Genomic DNA, 17,963 nt, shown 5'->3' on the forward strand with positions numbered 1-17,963 from the left:
CAGAAATGGCCACCACTTCCCTTTCTATTTTCTTTTAAAAACTTTAAACTTTAGAAACTAAAATCTTGAAAAAAATGCGTAATATTCTGAGTTCACTAAAGGAATTTACCCACATTTCTGCCATGTTAAATGTTAGCAAAGTTTATGTTGGACTGTCATATTTCTTTACTTTATTCACCAGCATACAAGACGTCGATCTCAACATCTGGTTTTTAATAACCCTCGACATCTGGGAGCTCCTTTTTATTCCTATGGTGGACGAGGCACAGTAGTGATATTGGCAGTGTGTATTTTCAAGCTACAATTCCTGTCTGTTTCAATCATAATTAATTACCACTTTTTAATATATTTAATTTGCTGAAAGTGATTTGCATTAGACCACATTTCACTGTTAAGAAAATAGTGGTAGATTTTGGTGGCAGTGGCTTTTCTATTTTCTTTCTTCTTTTTTAAAATTTAAAGCCCTCTTTGAATGGATTTGAAACAAACTGAATGTATACATGCTATTGGGTTTTAAATGAAAAATGAAATAAACCATTCTGCAAGGAAAGTGATTTTACAGCCATTTAGCAGCAGTCAGCAGGGGCTGTGGGCTGCATTTTAGGGAAATCCTCCTATTTTGTTTTGTGACTAGCAAATCACAGCATCTCTCTGTGCCTGGAGTTTTCCTCCAGCAGTGACTTTGGGAGTCAAGAACCTTATGATGAAAGCTAGGGCCTCCATCCGGAGAAATATGCTTACACACATACCCCAATGTTCTGCATTGAATTTCAAGGGGTTATTAGACCCCTTGAAATCTATTGTGGATACCTGAGGTTCCCAGGTTGTAGACTCTCCTTCTTCATTAGCATGAAAAGGGACATCAGCTTTGCTTTTCTCCAGGAGCTGAAAGTTTAATGAATGTAAATATATATATATCTCAAGTTATGTAGGGGAGAGGCAGGTTTATTGCCAGGAGCAATTATTAGACTGTGTGGTGATAAATAAACACAGGTAAATTTATAGGAGAAGACCCAGATTAATGATCAATTGTACCTTATTTTTGCCAGAATATTCCTATCTAAACTGTCAAGTGCAAATTCATACTGAGTTGTCTGATTCAAACTGTGGAAATCACTTGATTGCCTTATGTCAAGTGGGGCTCCTTATCCCTTTGTGGGCCATAGACCCCTGTGAACTCTCTGAACCTCTTCTCAGAATAATTTTTTTTTTTAAAGATTTTATTTTTTTTCCTTTTTCTCCCCAAAGCCTCCCGGTACATAGTTGTATATTCTTTGTTGTGGGTCCTTCTAGTTGTGGCATGTGGGACGCTGCCTCAGCGTGGTTTGATGAGCAATGCCATGTCCTCGCCCAGGATTCGAACCGACGAAACACTGGGCCGCCTGCAGCAGAGCGCTCAAACTTAACCACTCGGCCACGGGGCCAGCCCCTCAGAATAATATTTTTAGATGTGTAAAATGAAATACACAGAAATACAAAGGAAACAAATTATTTAAAAACTCAGTTCAGAGGCCACAGATCTAAATCCTTGACTAGATGAAAATTATCTTGGCCTATTGGCAAGATTAGGTTGAACTGTATGAAATTGCTGTTTCCTAGAACAAAAATGGTCAAATAATGGCATTTTCATATGGTTCAACCTAATATTACAACAATTTAAGCAATAGGGTCCAAATAGTAAGGAAATGTTCCAATATTTTTATTTTCCTGTTCCTGATTTTCAAAACAAAGAAGCAAATCATGGCAAAACCTGGTTTCACTGGGGATTTATTAAAAGACACAGCTTCCAAAGTATGTGTGAGACCAGGCTATGAACTACTGCCTTCTACACTTCGTTTCGATACTTGCAGTAAGCAGTGAGAATTCTTGTTCAAAACTGGAGCTTGTGATGGTAGATATACATCTGTCTTCAAAGATTCGATTTCCTTGCCCATCATCCAGTTTACTGAGTGAGGAAAATGGCTAGATCCATTCTGGAAATGTTTTCAACAACATGAATTCGTACCAAATAAGTTTCAGTTTATCCACAGTTGAACACAATTTTAAGTTAAACAAAACTTCCTTTCTACAAGCATTCTACTGAATTGGAAGTTTACTCTCTTTTCTTTGAAACTTATTTGATTGCAAATGTATAATCATTCCGTGGCGTGCACATCCTCTTTTATGCTGAGAACAAAATAGAACCTGACAAATCGAGAAGATCACAGACTGTTTGAGCCTTTGTGAAATAACCGATGTGAATTATCGCATGCTACAAAAGTTTGTTCCACCCAAATAGATGGGGTTGTTTTTTTTTTAATTCTTCTTCAGCCTTTATTGATACTTTAAGCTTAAGAGAAATTAAGCATATTTGATTACTATAATTACTTCTCTGCTTACTTAAAAGGTTTAATCTACTTCTTAGGCATATGCAACTCGGATTGCATGCCTTCCAAAAAAATAATCATCTGCTAATGTAGACTAATTTTAATCTTTTAATCCAATCTTGACACAGAGTCAGAGCTGGGTGGGTGGAATGTTTTTGAGGGGGGGTTGCCATAGATGCAAAACTCAGTTATATATGTGACAAGTCGGTGATGTGGAACTTAAATTACTATGGATTTTTTTTCGTCACTCTTTAAGATTAAAAAACAAAGTGAAGATCAGTGTGCCTTTTCAGTGCATCGCGGTGTAACTAACGTTCTCTTCTTTCATTCCGGTGCTCCCCTCCTCTCCGTGCACCTCCCTACCCCGGGCCGGCCACAGGATGACGAGGAGGGCATATGGGCATAGCCGGGCCTGTAAACCAAAGTTCCAGTTTTGTTTTGAGGGGTGAGAAACCATCTTTTATATCATTTTTCTTTGAAAAATTGCATTCTAGTGTTGTATTGTGTGCGTGCTCAATTGTGTTCGCTGATGTTTGTGACTGTGCCCTGTGTTTGCTTCTGTGTACTGTGACCTTCCCCAAGAGCCCCCTGCTTCCTACTTCCCCTCCCCGAAACCACATTATTGCTCTGCCTTGTTGGGGCTGGGTTGAGCACGATTCAAATGTTTCTGTGTTATTTACAATATAAACTATGCCCTCGCTAGGATTTATACATACTTTTAAGGCATGATTGTAGACTCAGAAACTGTCACACTTCTCCAGTCGTGGTTTTCAGCTGACTGCTTGCTTTTATCAGATATGCCAGTGTGGTGTGACTCTCATGTCCTTCTAGTTGTGTCAGATGTTTGGCAAGTAATAAGGAAAATAAAACTATGTGTCTTCATGGAACCGAAACTCTCATCTCTAAGAAGCCTGTTTAATGGATTGTACTGTCTCTTCTATGGCAGTTCTGAAGAAAACACAAGGATCAAGCCATAGTGATGGTGAATGGGTAACTGTATCTCTTTAAATGAGTTAGAATAGAAATATTAATATTGGCTAGTCTCATTAGTGACACTGTACCTGTTGCTTTTTTATAATTGTGATTCTGTGGAACTTTGCATTATAAATTCCATGCATTGCATTTTTCAGAGGGTTTTGCTCTTTTAAAGGTTGACTTTTAGCTACTAAGAACCTACCCTTTATTTCCATTCTATCTGCATTATAGTGGAATAGTGGTATATGTCATTGCCACACAGTTATAAATGGAACGTTGAACTTTGGTGACTTTTGCTGCTGGGACTCGCATCTCTTCAGGGTACGCCAGGCTATTGAACTTTAGCAACAATTCACAAACTCCCTGGAGTTGAATACACCTGTGGTGACATGAAATATGGTGTTCAATTTGATGACATCGCATGTGCCATTTTGTTCAGAACAAGGAATATGGTAGGTTTTGTGCTGTGGTGATTTTGTATGGTCAAAAAATGCTCGATGTGCAGTTCTTTATCTGGGACAAACATGAAATGTCACAATGCTGGAGAATCACCAGGTCTGTGATTGGAGAGGCAATTTTGGGGATTGCCAAATTAGCAGGTGTGCCCTTCCTCAAGTCTTGCCTCCATTTTCTATGGCAGTGGTGCTTCAGGTGAATTTTAAGACAATAACTGGTGTGTTTCACCCGTGGGTGACAGTTTCGTTGGTGTGTTTCACTGCTTGGTTGAACTTCTTGTAGGTGGCACCAATGAGTCAGGTTGCTTTCTCTGGTCCTGCAGGGAAAACAGAGGGGGTAGATTTTCAGACACAGCATCTTTCAGCGTAGTAAAGATGTAACACCTCCTGGATCCATTTGCTGCCGGTAAAACCTGCTTCCTGATTACATGAGACTCTTTATCTCCTCTCTTCTCCCTTTCCTGGGTGACAGGGAAAACAGCACTGGAGTTAACTCTTCCAGATGCAAAGTGGTGCCAAAGGGAAGCTTGTTGGTGTGAGGAGGTGGGGAAACCGGAAAAATTCTTAACGTTCTGTGTGAGTGACTCTCTTCCTATCTGGGGAAAACTTTAAGAGACATGCTGCCTTTACTCATACAGAAAAGCTAATAAAAGCATAAATTGACCTAAAACAACATTAAATGGGAAGTAAAGGTTTTATAATGTTAAAAGGCAAACATATGAGACCACAACATGCATGGAATAGGTAGGCAGAGGAAGGTTCTAAGAGTTTGGGGCTTGTCTTGAGAAGCCTGGGTCCTCCGTGGGGCTCTTCTGTGAAGCTGCTGTTTCTGCCATGTAAGTGTTAAGGTGCTGGGCTGCGTTTGTGTCTCCTCCTGAATAATAAAGATTTTATTGCTCTTTCACAAGATTCATGACATCCACCCTGCCATCCCCTGTGATAGGAACCTTGTTGTCGTCCTCAGGGTAGAATTGGTGCCAAGGCCCGTAGGAAACCTTGCTTTGCTCAAAGCAAATGGAGACAATGGTATTAAACCCCTACCCCCTTTATTCCTTCATGAATTTCCCCCAACACCATGTGCCCCAGAAAACAAATGTCTTCTGAAAATTAGTCAATATATAATCCTACTTTAATATGTTGTAATAAATTTTATAGGCTTCTAAGGAAAAATACTTATCTTTCTTTATGACTCCTTTAAACAAGTTTGCTCAGATATCCTCAGGCTTTTAAAACCATATCTTAAGGATTTAAATAATGAGATACTGGGAAAACCTATTTTTGAACAGCCGTTGCATGTTTTGAGTCGCGTTATAATCTGTAGGGCCTAAGGAGACATTAAATTTATAACTAAAGATGGATAATTGTGGCACATTAAAAATTAACTGTTTTGAATATTTTGATTTATGGCCCTTATAAAAGAAACATTACAAGAAGTTATTTTACTAGGCATCAGTAATATGCTTATAATAGCATCAGAAGGCCTTGACTTGAATCTGCTGTTTTGGTGCTGAAATGAATCATTATTTAAGAAAAGTCGCTCCAAAAATTACAACGAATTGGAATTAACGTAACAACCCTGGCAGCTCCTCCTCTTTTTGCCACTTCTAGATACTAGCCCAGGCCTGGTTTATTTGTCTCACCGTGATCATTCATGGGTGGTGTTTTCTGAGAGCAAAATGAACTGGGGAAAGTTTGCTTTTCTAAAGAGTTTTAGCAGCCCCTTGAGCTAGTCTTTTCCCCCTTAAACCTCACACCCAGGCCCGACATTAGCAGCATGTGACCTACATAGTCTACAGAACCCCAAGCTTAAAAGGGCTCCACTCTTGGTTTAATGCTCCACTGTCACCGTCTTGAAATTCTTAATAATTTTTGAACAAGGGCCCCTACACTTTCATTTTGCACTGGGCCTCACAAAGTGTGTAGTTGATGCTGCTCAGATCCACCGTATATTCCCGTACTCTGTCTCCAACTTCTCTCTACTCCCCTCCCTTTTGGCTCATCCCCACTCCTATTTGCTTCTGCCTAGAATTTACCTTTGGTCTGCCTTATTGTTCTGGTTTTCTTGCAGAGACTCCATGGGATCACATTTCCAGCAAATTGTTGCCCTCATGGGCGTCCCTGCAATGCATATTCACCCACTGTCCTCTCACTCCCCACTTTTGATTGTGAAAATGTGCTCCTGGAGCCCTCACTGCATTTTCTGTCTTGCTTTGCAAAATACAGGAAAACAGCTGCTTAATTCTCCATTACTTGCCTTTGGAAAAATCCACTCGATGTGGCAAAATGGAAGTGCTTTCCTTGGACCCCCAAGAGGCACTTTGGTTTGTGAACATTCAGTGAGGTGGGGCAGTTAAGGACCAAATCAAGGCACTTTGTGAGATCTAGTGCCACATCTGCCTTGACATGTGAATGTTTGAGCTTTTACTGCGAACTCTTGTAATTGAGCAGACATAGAACACAGGATCATTTTTATTTCTTTAAACCACTAGAAAGGAATAAGTCTCTTTAGATTGAAAACATATGCAAATTTTTAGGACTTGATTCATAAAAATACAGATGTGGGCATTAACAAGTTTGGCACAAGGCTCTGATCCTAGTAGATGCATCCTGTTCAAAATGAAGAATTGTAGCTGTATGCCACCAGCACATGAACAGTGTTATGGTGAGTGCAAGTATGAATCACAGAGCACTTAGACATGAGAAAGGGGATTTTTACACATAGAAGCAGTGCTCAAAGGCCAGTAGAAATCTCTGGCATGCCTCATCTCAGGAAGAAAGAGGAAGGAGATATTTTATTGTGGCTAGAAAGTTTATACCTTCCTTGCCTTCTCTTAGCAGAAAGGTCTGGACATGAGGCCTTGCTCTTCCTGGGGCAAGAGAAATTCAGAGGCTGGGGAAGAAGTCGTGGAAGGAGCCCTGGGTTTTCATCCTCCTCAACTGAAGTCCTGGTTTCTCTGCAAAGTGGAGGTTTTATTTTACACTTCCTGCACAGGGCTACCAACTAGTGTTTTTAATTCAACCTATGTCTCCCGTGACTGAGGATCTGATGCATCTCCTCCTTGTGCCATTGGCTACTAAGACTTTACTTTCATTCATTCATTTATCCATTCATTCGATCATTTTTCACTTATTCATCCATTCTTTCATCCAATGGTTAAATTCTTGGTTAGATGCTGAGAAAACAATGAGGAGTAAGTTAGACATGGTTGCTACCCTGTGGATCTTACATCTAGTTGAGGGAAACAGACCACAAAGAATTAAACATATGAATGGAAACCTTATACATTTTGATCATTGCTTTGATGGAAACTATGAAGAAACAAAGATTAACAAGAGGAACCTGCTTGTTAATCTGCTTCAGAAAGGATGTTCAGCAAGCATCTCTCCATGGAAGTAAGTTTTGTACCAAGTCTTAAAAGGAGGGGAGTCAGGAGTATCCGTGCTAGGACCGTGTTTGGGAGGTGGGTCTCAGGCAGGTGTGCAAAGGAGTGAAGATAGAAAGAGCTTTATGGGCTGAAAGAGCTTGAAGACCATAACTCTGGGTGGAGAAGAAGACAGTGAGATGAAGATGAAGAAGTGAGAAAGGGCCAGATCATGTAGGGCCTTTTAGGCCAAGGTAGAGAGTTTCATTTTAACCCTAGGAAAAATGAGAAGAAAATTAGAGGATCTTAAGTAGGGACAAGATATGATTCAATTCATGTTATAGAACAACCCTGGCTGCTGTGAAGAAGGTAAATTCTTATGGAAGGAGGACCAGAAGTAGGGGCTTTTCCATCATTTGTGAGAGAATTGATGGTGCTGACCCAGGGGAGCAGTGGGGGAGATACAGACAAGTGGGTAAATTGGAGATGAGCCTGGGAGGTGAAACCAGTAGGACTTGGATTGTGAGGTAAGAGAAAGCTCTAAATCGAGAATGCCTCTAGATTTCTGCCTTGGATGTCAAAGCTGGGGCAAGCCATTGTTGGAGGGTGGGGGCTGAGTAGGAATCCAGAGTCCTGTTTTCCCCAGAAGTCTAGTCAGACTGGCCAAGGGAAAGGCAGGCTTTTAACCTCCCTTTTTTCCATTTGCTTGTATTTCAACAGGGCAGTCTTTGGCCTTTCATTGCAGTGACATGCTGGCTGTCAAGTTGAAAGCATAGCTAAAGTCCAACTTCAAGAGTGTGTGGCTCTTCTGACTCTCAAAGAAAAGGAGAGAACTTGAACATCAAACATTGCAAAGAAAAATCAGCAATCATAGACTAGAGAGATGTGTAAGGCACAGTGGTCTATAGAAAAAACAAGCTCTGAAAGTTGTAGAAGGTTGAAAAGGGCCTAGAGATGGAGGAAAAATGCCATTGGCTCTTGCAGTCTCCCCTGAGATCCCCAGGCCTCAGGAATTCTGTCAGTTAAGGTGTGCCTCATGAGATTTTGGCTGCTCATGACGATTGGCTTCCCATCATGACATTCTGGGTCTGTTGTTTCCTGCAGAAGAAGCTTTCAATAATCTATTTTCAGGAGTTAAGGTAAGAAGTAACCAGAAGTAGCTATGAGATGTTTCAGAACCAAGATGACAAAGGTTCTGCCTGTTCCAATTGCAGAATTGATTCATGGGCAAAGTAAGATATTTTTGCTTTCTCTTCCTCTGCTACCTTCTTTTTTATTGGCTTCTCTGCTTCTCTGGAAGATATCTGAATATTTATATCTTCTGTTCATGCTTGTAGAGCTATTGTTCAGAGCTCCTGCTTGAATGTTCTACCCAAAGTCCTTGCAATCAATAATTCATTTAGAAAATATTCTTCATCTCAGTACTGGAGTTGAGGCAGTGAACAAAGTACAATTCCTGCCCCAGAGGAATTTAGGTAGTACACAGATTCTTAAGCTGATGTCCATGAACCCCTGAGGGTCTGCAAATCCCTTGACATATTTTACAGACTTTGATGGGGGCATATTTGCATCCCCCAAGGAGAGAGAGTATCTATGATCCTGAACAGATACTCCCAGGGCCCAGTGACGGAGAGAAGGTAAAGAACCACTTATCTATAGGAGACTGAGTGACAACGTGGTAAGGTTGCTCAGAGTGTAGCCTCTGGATTCAGACAGCCTGGGTTTGGATCCTGGCTCCAGCACTACTTGGCTGGATGACCTTGGGTAAATGTCTTTCCCTCTCTGCCCCTCTGTTTCTTCATTTGGAGGAGGCTGTGCACATGTCACGGGGCTGTGGTGAGGATGAGATGAGATGAGGTGAATAAGGTGCCTAGCCGTGTCTGGGGTGTGGCAAAGGCTCAGTCCTCATTAGAATATCACTATTATTTTACTCCTGGACTTGGGAGAGGGGACTCTCTTTGCCAACTGAAGAAAGTAGTTGATACTGTGGAACTGATGAATTTGGGGAATAAGAGAAAAGAAAGAAGAAAGAAAAATCAAAAGAGGACATCTGTTCCTATGAGCATAGCTACACGGGCCAGCTGCACATTTTCTGGCAGGTCTTGAAGCGTATTTACCCTAAATACACCCTCTTCGGTTACCTTTGCTTTTAATGACACCTGGGTATAGCAAAGGAAGGTTTGATTGCTGGAGACTGGATTAGTCCATATATCTCACAGAGGGTTTCTTTCAGCTACAAGAAAAATCTAGTGAGTAATGTGAAAAGCCAACAAATACTTAACAAACAACTGTGAGCTGGTGAATTGAAGAGAGAAAAGGGCAATAATGTCTCAGTCCACCTCTTTCTCCTCTCAAGTACGATGGACTTGGGAACAGGGATGGAAGCTTTCAAGCAGAATCCAATGCAGTAAATAAGTGCTTTGGGGTTTTTCTGGAGTTTGTAAGGGTTACCTGGCAAAGCAATGCATGTTGGCTTGGATAGGACCACACTCTCAGGACCCGAAATCTGGCTGAGAAATCATAAACAAACAGTGGTGATAAATGACCACGGGCCAGAGGCGGGAGGCGTCTAGCGCAGTGTTATTGCATTACATTACATCCTTCCTGTGCCAGGGCTGGCGCGCAGGGAGCACGCGGCCTCTCCCACCCCTTTGTCATTTGCTCCATAGTGTGGTGCTGGTCTGGTCTCGTTTAACCTCTTTATTAATGATCTGTAAAAGAGAGAAAAGAGCATGTGAAGGAAAGTCGCAGATGACACTAATTTGGGAGGTGTTGGAAACACCAGCGAGGTCAGAGAAATCACACAAATGGCCCAAAGAAGGTTATGAACGTGGAAGGAAAGTAACAAATCTTGGAGAAGTCCAAACACTCACATCTGGCGAAAATTAATCTGAGACACAGATATCAATGGGTGGGAGGGGTATGGAAAACTGAATACTAAAAGAAAAATAATAAGCTGAGTGGACATCAGGAAAGCCAGCCATGGGTGAGAGCAGGGAGAGAGGCGCCAAGGGCAGTTAGCACTGTCTGGATATTAGCAGGTGCTGGAGAGACAGACTTCACCATTCGTGACGATCCTGCCCGTAAATTGTGTCTTACACTTGGGACATCACATCCTTTTCCAGAGGATCACCCAAGTTACCAGGAAGATGGAAAGAGTTTTTAAAGAATGCAAACATTAAATGACATCAGGGCGCCATTTAATGTTGGATATAGATCCAAAGCTCACAATAAGAGTCAGCATTCAGGAATGTGGCCAGATCTCATTTTCAGGGAGAGCTCGAGATTCCTCTCGGGATATGTAAATATGGGCTCAAGAAGGCTCATAGATCTCATTCTTAGATTTGGAGACCAAGAGCAGACACTCCTCAAAGCCTGCTTTGGCGAGCTGTCCAACTGGTGGGCAATATTAACAAGCTGGGCCAGAATTTTCTCCATGGTTCAGGGAGAGGAACTCCATCCCCGTTTCTTTCCAGCCATCTCCACAGCCCCAACAAAACGGAAAAACCAGACAACAGCATCCAAAACAAGAGCACATATTTAGGGCCACTACTGGGTGTATCAACCAGAATGGTTGTATTCCTTTCTGCCACTGAGGCATCAATTGGCTTTAGGCTATTGGCCACACCCAGATGGGTCTTAACTGGATCCTCAGGCATCTCTCATGAATGCCTTCCCCAGAGTAACGCGATCCCTCAAGAAGAGTGCTGGTCCACTAGGCTACCAGATGATCTTATGAAACAGCCACTACAGTCCCCATTTTGCCCTAGGTGGCCACAAGGCACCTTCCCCATGAACATGTAAGTCAGAGACCTTGGGATACAAATGTACATTCCTTCTGGCTTTATTTTCCAGAAAATATAATGCAAATGCTGAGAATAACAGCATACAACAAGAGAGAACTTCTGTCCTGCCAGGCCCTGGACTCAGCTGTCCCGCCTCTCCCATGTGGATCCTGTGCTTATAAACACTGGGCCACACTTGCTTTCCATCTCACAGGGCTGTTCCCATGGTGACAAAATCACTGAGATGCTGAATCTGCCTAAGGAGGAGCCCTGCTGTTTCTTTCAGCTTTCCAGAGCTTTCTACAGTCTGAGGGTCAGCCTGGCTGTTTGCCACTCCACTATGTGTCCTGATAAGTCGGGCCCCTCCTTTTGTGTCTGTGTCAGTGGTCACAGGGTGTGAGCAGCTGAGGATTCTGCCCATCGGAAGCATTTCTTCAGTGCCTGGGTCACTGTGTGTGGGTAGAACGGTGGAACCAGAGCTCCTGGCTGGATGTAGAAGAAAGTTGTTATCTCCTTGAGAGAAGATGATTCCTCCATTAAACCTGCTAGACCCAGAATAAAAGAGCAAATGCCTACATGTGGCGAAGGACCTGTCCGTGTACACTGTACCTTCATCCTTCAGAGGAAAACATAGGAGGAGGCTCTGGAATAAAAAAGACACAAAGACCGCTTTCACTGGGAAACCTGAGCTTCTTACAGACAAAGCTTCATTTTCCCCACTTATTACTTTTATGTCTATTATAGAAAACTTTAAAAGTTTAATGAGGAATCAGGGAAAAAATTTTTCTTAAAATGCTCGTTCAGAGAAAGTACCGCTTTTAGACACATTTTTCCTATACAGATATGGTCATATAATGCACACTTGATGGAGTCAGAATCCAGCTTTGATAGTGTTTAGTGCTGATTGCTTGGTAAGCACCAGGCTCTGAGTCATACAGTCCCAATTCACATACTGGTTCTACCACTCTGAGGTGCTGGCGTAAGCCTGTAAAGGTAGCTAAGGCTATTATTGTTGTTATTTACTCTATGTCACATGATCATCTTTCCATGTTGACAAATTGACATCTGTTATAATTTTGATTTCTGTTCTGCGTCAGGCTGTTGGGAGAGAGGCTGGGGCAGGCACACTGCAGCCTTTGTGGGGAGGGGGTAGGAGTAACACTGCCCAGTCGTTTGTTCTTGGCGTGGTATGAGGCTTCACTGTTCCACACTCAGGTGTCAGCTAGAGCCTAGATGCCTGTGGCCGCCCTGTGTCAGCATGTGGTGGAATTAGCAGCCCTGCTCATCCCCAGCTTCCATTCTTCTTTCAGCGCACCTTGATCTCTGACGTAAGTGCATTATTGGAGAGGCGTTTCTGTACAAACCCCTCTACCAAATAAGTAAAGAAAGAAAGAAAGAAAGAAAGAAATTTCCATGATTAAAAAGGGAGTCGCCCCATTGCCTGTGGCATTGGGGAGTGACTAGGTTCTGCATGTAGGGCTTTTCTCTGCTATTCTTGGTTGCTTTTATTTATTTTTTTGTTGTATGCCCTGGCACCAGGGCACTAGCTTGGGAGCATGATGAAGTCACATTAGAGGAAATCCTTTCCACTCCTCCTTGTCTGGAGGCAGGTGACAGACACACTAGGGAATGAAAGTGTGCCTGATTTCGTCTGAGAGGAGCAGGGCTTGCCCAGCTAGCAGCATCTCCACCAGCCCACCCAAAACACGATTCAGCCTCGTAGGTCATCCAGTACATCTGGCTACAGAAAAGAATTGGCCTTCCCACTCACAGGATATGGAAACGAGAGCAGAAGAATGAGGAAGTGTTCTGGAGCCAGCAAGCAATCTTTGTCCTTCCTTATACCGCAGACTTGGGACTGGGCGAAATCCGATATGTCAGATAAGGCGGTGGCTGCATGTGAGAGTGCAAGCTGAGACACGCCAGATGAATTTTCTCCATATTCTTATTTTTAAAAATTATGAATGCACTAAGATGTTTGCAGAGGCCAGACTGTTAAGCTGTTTCCATGCTTTGTGTGTGAGTGCAAGCCCCTGGTTTGAGGCTCAGGACTCCCACTCATGGAAGCCCTCTGGGAGCTTTATGTAACTAGGTGTCTCTCCTCTGTGAGGTGCCACTCGCCTTGGGCAGGGCCCGGAATAGGGAAGGATGGGCTCTCCATATCCCTTTCGGCCCATCACTGCTTTCCCAGCAAACGCTGAGAGCAGGGGCAGCTGAGGGCTGGTCTTCAGCCAGGCAGGTCTGTGCCTAGTCCTCTCATCGTCAGAAATGTCTTCAAAGTTCCAAGAGCTGACATTGCCCCTTCTACTTCTGTCTCATTCACACAGCTCCCTTGCCAGCTTAGAGAAAATATCCCATGTCTTTCCCTGATTTTCATTTGACCCCCCATCGGCTCCATGAGGGAGCAGGCATGTGGCACCATGCCTATTTTACAAAGTAAGAAAGAGAGGTTTGAACAGTTGAGATTTTTCCAGGGCTATGGAGATAAGACCTGCGAAAAGCAGGACATGAACTTCCAACATTTCACTCTTGGTCAACTGCTCCTTCCCCTACAGTAGTAATTCCATAAGGATGTTCCTCAGGACACTGATGGTATTGGATAGAAGGACACTATTTTTTTTTTTTAATTTTAAAAACTGGTATTTATTTTACATAGTTTGAGCAGAAAAAAACAAGAATGTCTTATCCAGAATAGAATGTTCCAGAGTTTACTTATTTTTTTATTGATTATGATAGTTAACAACCTTGTGAAATTACAGTTGTACATTATTATTAGTCATGTTGTAGGTACACCATTTCACCCTTAGTGCCCTCGCCCCACCCCCTCCTTTCCCCTGGTAACCACGGATCAGTTCTCTTTGTCTATATGTTAACTACCACCTATGAGTGGAGTCATACAGAGTTCGTCTTTCTCTGTCTGGCTTATTTCACTCAACATAATACCCTCAAGGTCTATCCATGTTGTTGTGAATGGGACAGCTTTGTCCTTTTTATGGCTGAGTAGTATTCCATTGTATACATATACCCTATCTTCTTTATCCAATCATCAGTTGCTGGGCACTTAGGTTGGTTCCATGACTTGGCTATTGTGAATAATACTGCGATGAACATAGGGGTGCATGGGACTTTTGGAATTGCTGATTTCAGGTTCTTAGGATAGATACCCAGTAGTGGGATGGCTGGGTCATAAGGTATTTCTATTTTTAACTTTTTGAGAAATCTCCATTCTGTTTTCCATAGTGGCTGCATCAGTTTGCATTCCCACCAACAGTGTATGAGGGTTCCCTTTTCTCCACAGCCTCTCCAACATTTGTCCCTCTTGGTTTTGGATATTTTTGCCAATCTAACGGGTGTAAGGTGATATCTTAGTGTAGTTTTGATTTGCATTTCCCTGATGATTAGTGATGATGAGCATCTTTTCATGTGTCTATTGGCCATCCGTATATCTTCTTTGGAGAAATGTCTGTTCATGAGAAGGACACTATTTTTAAAAAATTATAATAAAAGTATTCTGTGTTCAAGTAAGTTTGAGCAAAACTGAATTAAACAGAATTAAATAGGTTTCTTCATTGCAGGCCTCAGAGCCTTTGCTAGGCCAGTGTCCTCAGGCTAATTGTCACCCTCCAGGAGAAAAAATGGGTTGGCTGAGTTTGACACATTTATTGCTCATGGGCCCTTTTCTTCCCAGACTCTCATCTAGAATTAGTGCTTACAGAATATGTTTAGGGAAAGCTTTGCTGTGTTCTTCAAGGTGGGCTAGTTGCCCTAGCAGATGGAGCTACTCCCATTGTTTGAGGTGGTTAACGGGAGCCTACAGACCCCTATGCCAAAAAAGACAAATGAATGGGCCTGAAAACGAGAAGGCACATAGCCCAGGACTACCACCAAGCTTTTATATCCCTTACTATGTTGGGCAGCTATGCTTTGCCCACTATTTACCTGGAACTTGATGGGCTTATATATCCAGTGTCTGATAAGACAGATCGAGAGGGATTTGGGGCCTTTACCCAAGTTGACTTCATGATGGAAATGGTGCAGGGCCGTGATCTCAGTAGAAGGGAGAGCTAGCATCTCTCTGTGCTGTTGCCACTCGTTGGCCACTGTTCTAAGTCAGGGCTCAGCAAACTCTTCCTGTAATGGCCCGATAGTAGATATTTTGGACTTTGTGAGCCAAAAGGCAAAGCCAAGAATATTGCATAAGTCTTTATATAACAAGAAAAAACCGCAAATTTTCACATATTTTTTATTGATGAAATTCAACATATAGGGAGTGCATTTTTTTGTAGTGCATGTCTACTAATGAGAAGTGTAAGATTCTTTCGGGGGGAAATAACATTTCATGTAGGAATTCAAAGTTAGTGTTCCCTATCATCGAAATCTAATGCAAATGTTCATCTGTTAATGCTGATCTGTAATGGTGTTTTATGTATTTCATCTTTGAAAACGTCCACACACATAGGTGATACACATGACACTCAAAATACTGTCAAGTTCTAACTGGCTCACTGCCACTTGGAGTGTGTGGAGCAGTAGTGCAGAGCCAGGACAGTGCCATACACTCTCCCAGTGGCAGCTACTCAACTGCCATTGCAATGCAAAAGCAGAGAAAGACTGGACATGAATGGGTGTGGCTGTCTTCCAATATAAACCATATTTATGGACAACGAAATTTGAAGTTCATATAATTGATGAGTATTCTTCTTTTGATTTTTTCCCATGTGTTTAAAAAAGTAAAAGCCATTTTTAGCTCAGAGGCCATACGAAAACCAGTGGCGGGCTGGATGCGACCCAGTGAGCTGTTGTTTGCCACCCACATCCTAAGTGCTTTCATGTTGGTCATTCTGTTCAGTCCTTACATCTCTCATTTTCCAGATGAAGAAACTTAGGCACAGAGAGAGGAAGTTCGTTGTCCAGAGTCAAACAGCTTGGGGATGTGAGAGCTGGGATTTGAATCAAAGCTGTTCGCTAGGACTCTTGATTGTATTGACTCACATTGCATTACTCAAGGTGACCCTTTCAGATCTCTGCATCAGTCTTCAAGCTCTCCACCCAGCTGCCTCTCACGGGAAAGGGAAGAAGGCCTGTTCTTCTGAGAATCATGAAGATAGCCAACAAGGGCTCCATCGTTTTCCTCCTCTCCGCCTCAGGATCTTTCTCCATTGACCATTTCTCCCCTTCCTTCTCCTCACACCTTCTTTCACCTCTTCTTGTTCTTTCCTTCTTCCTGAATAAAATGTCCATCTGCATGTAGGAGTTCATGGAATGGGGGTGAGAGCTCTGCATCCCAGATCTACCCTTTAATAGCTGTGTGACCTTGGGCACATTATTTAATCTCTCTGAGCCTCAGTGTCCTCATCTGGAAAATGGGAAAAATAATATTTTATTTTCCTCCCTCCTGGAGTTCTTGTGAGGGTCAAATGAGATAAGGATGTAAAATGCTAGCCCAGTGCTGGTACATAGTAAGCACTCAATAAATACTAGCCCTCATTGTGTTTATTTTCTTCCCCACTACCACCTCCCCTGACACCTTCTTCATTGATCACCCTTACAGTCTTGTGGCATCAATATTTCTGTAATTATTTATGAAGTATCTACTATGTGTTATAAAGATCTAAATGCTTACTCGATGCATGAATCAGAGTAGGCATTAAGCACCAGTCTGACCACTGTGACTGCTTTGCCTCAACACACATTACCAAAGGAACAAATGGAATCAGTCTGCCTGGGAATTTTCCTGCTCTGGACGAAAAGCCCCCTGCCTGGAATGGGTTGGACAAAACTTTCCTAGGGTCAAGCAAATGGTCTAGGCAACAAAAAATATATGCCTGCAAATTCAAAAGCCCTCAATAAACAGTCCCAAAAAACTGCCACAGTTAATAGCCAATTGGAATTAGGTACACGAAGAAGCTTAAAATTTTTCAGCTGTTATAAGAAATATCACCATAGTGCAAAGTCAAGAGAAACTCCCACAAAGGCCATAAAGCAAGTAAAATTACAAAAACAAAATGCTAAAACTGCCTTTTTTCCTAGATGTTTGTACTCTCTTATCTTGTCTGATCCAGAATAAAGGAAATATTGGAAACAGCTTGTGGAGAAAGGCAGTGTTGCATCTCCTTTGCCTGCAGAAAAGCATGTACACACTTGCAGGCTTTGGCGTATTCTTAGAGAGGCTTGCAAAGAATTGTGCAAGCAGAGTCTGTTCCAGGAGATTACGAGTCCTTTGTGTTTCATGTTTCATGGTTGCCAGCAGCTGGCATCTTTTAGAAATCCCATGAAAAGTGGGCAGAGCTCCTTGTGCAAACTTCTGAACAGAGAGTTAAAGAGACTTTGTGTGTGACTCTTAATCTCGTTGGGAAATTTTAGGGTAAAAAATGTAATTACATCTGAAATGCCAACAACCAAGGCCAAAGGAATGTCTCTTCTTTGGAAGGTTCTTTGTTGATGAGATTAAAAACTAAGCTCTCGTGCTCCTGCCTACAAATTATTCAGATTATTTGCAAAGAAATGAAAGAAGACTCTGGGAGAAAAATGCCACATTCCACATTATGTAGCACTTAACTGATGTTCACCTATTTAGCAATTAGTTCAACAAATATTTATCAAGTACCTACTATGTGCAATTCAACACAGTCTAGACAGACAAGGTCCCTGCTTTCCTTAAGTAATTTTACCCAAGTAAGTTGTAGTCTTAATTATCTTTTACCCACGTAAGCTACATTCTTAATTATCTGTCCGTGTAAGTTTATAAGGTTGTAAGAAGAATTCAGTTCTCTGCAGTTGAATACAGGGCAACTTCACATTGCGTGGTCTGTATTGCCATCAATTCTGTGTAGAAATAGATTAGCATGGGCAATTCCTTTGGCTGCCATGGAGGGATGTGCGATGTGGCCTGAACACGAGGGTCAGAGACGGAGAGGGGTAACACACAAGGGAACTAAAGGGAAGATAGCAAAGTGACACAACGGCATTGAAATGTGGGGTTACAGTCAGTTAACTGACCAAACAGAGTCTTGTAAGCCT

General features: G+C 42.3%; 1 protein-coding gene across 31 annotated transcripts in view; it reads left to right on the top strand.

Annotated features, from left to right (window-relative positions):
• The window catches only part of ERC2 (ELKS/RAB6-interacting/CAST family member 2), a 904,450-nt gene that overhangs the window by 729,853 nt on the left and 156,634 nt on the right, over positions 1 to 17,963 (top strand). For 18 of the 31 annotated variants that reach the window (XR_011426862.1, XR_002800567.2, XR_011426853.1 and 15 more), the window contains one exon: positions 2,746 to 2,811. The exons of the other annotated variants lie outside the window; for them this stretch is intronic. Coding sequence is in view for 6 of the 18 variants with exons in the window: in XM_070237383.1 (XP_070093484.1) it covers positions 2,746 to 2,772 (27 nt within the window). In the remaining 12 variants the exon portion in view is untranslated. The remainder of the gene's footprint in view (positions 1 to 2,745; positions 2,812 to 17,963) is intronic. 31 annotated transcript variants of the gene reach the window in all.

This window comes from Equus caballus, chromosome 16 (assembly GCF_041296265.1).
Source record: "Equus caballus isolate H_3958 breed thoroughbred chromosome 16, TB-T2T, whole genome shotgun sequence".
Taxonomy (NCBI): Eukaryota; Metazoa; Chordata; class Mammalia; order Perissodactyla; family Equidae; genus Equus; species Equus caballus.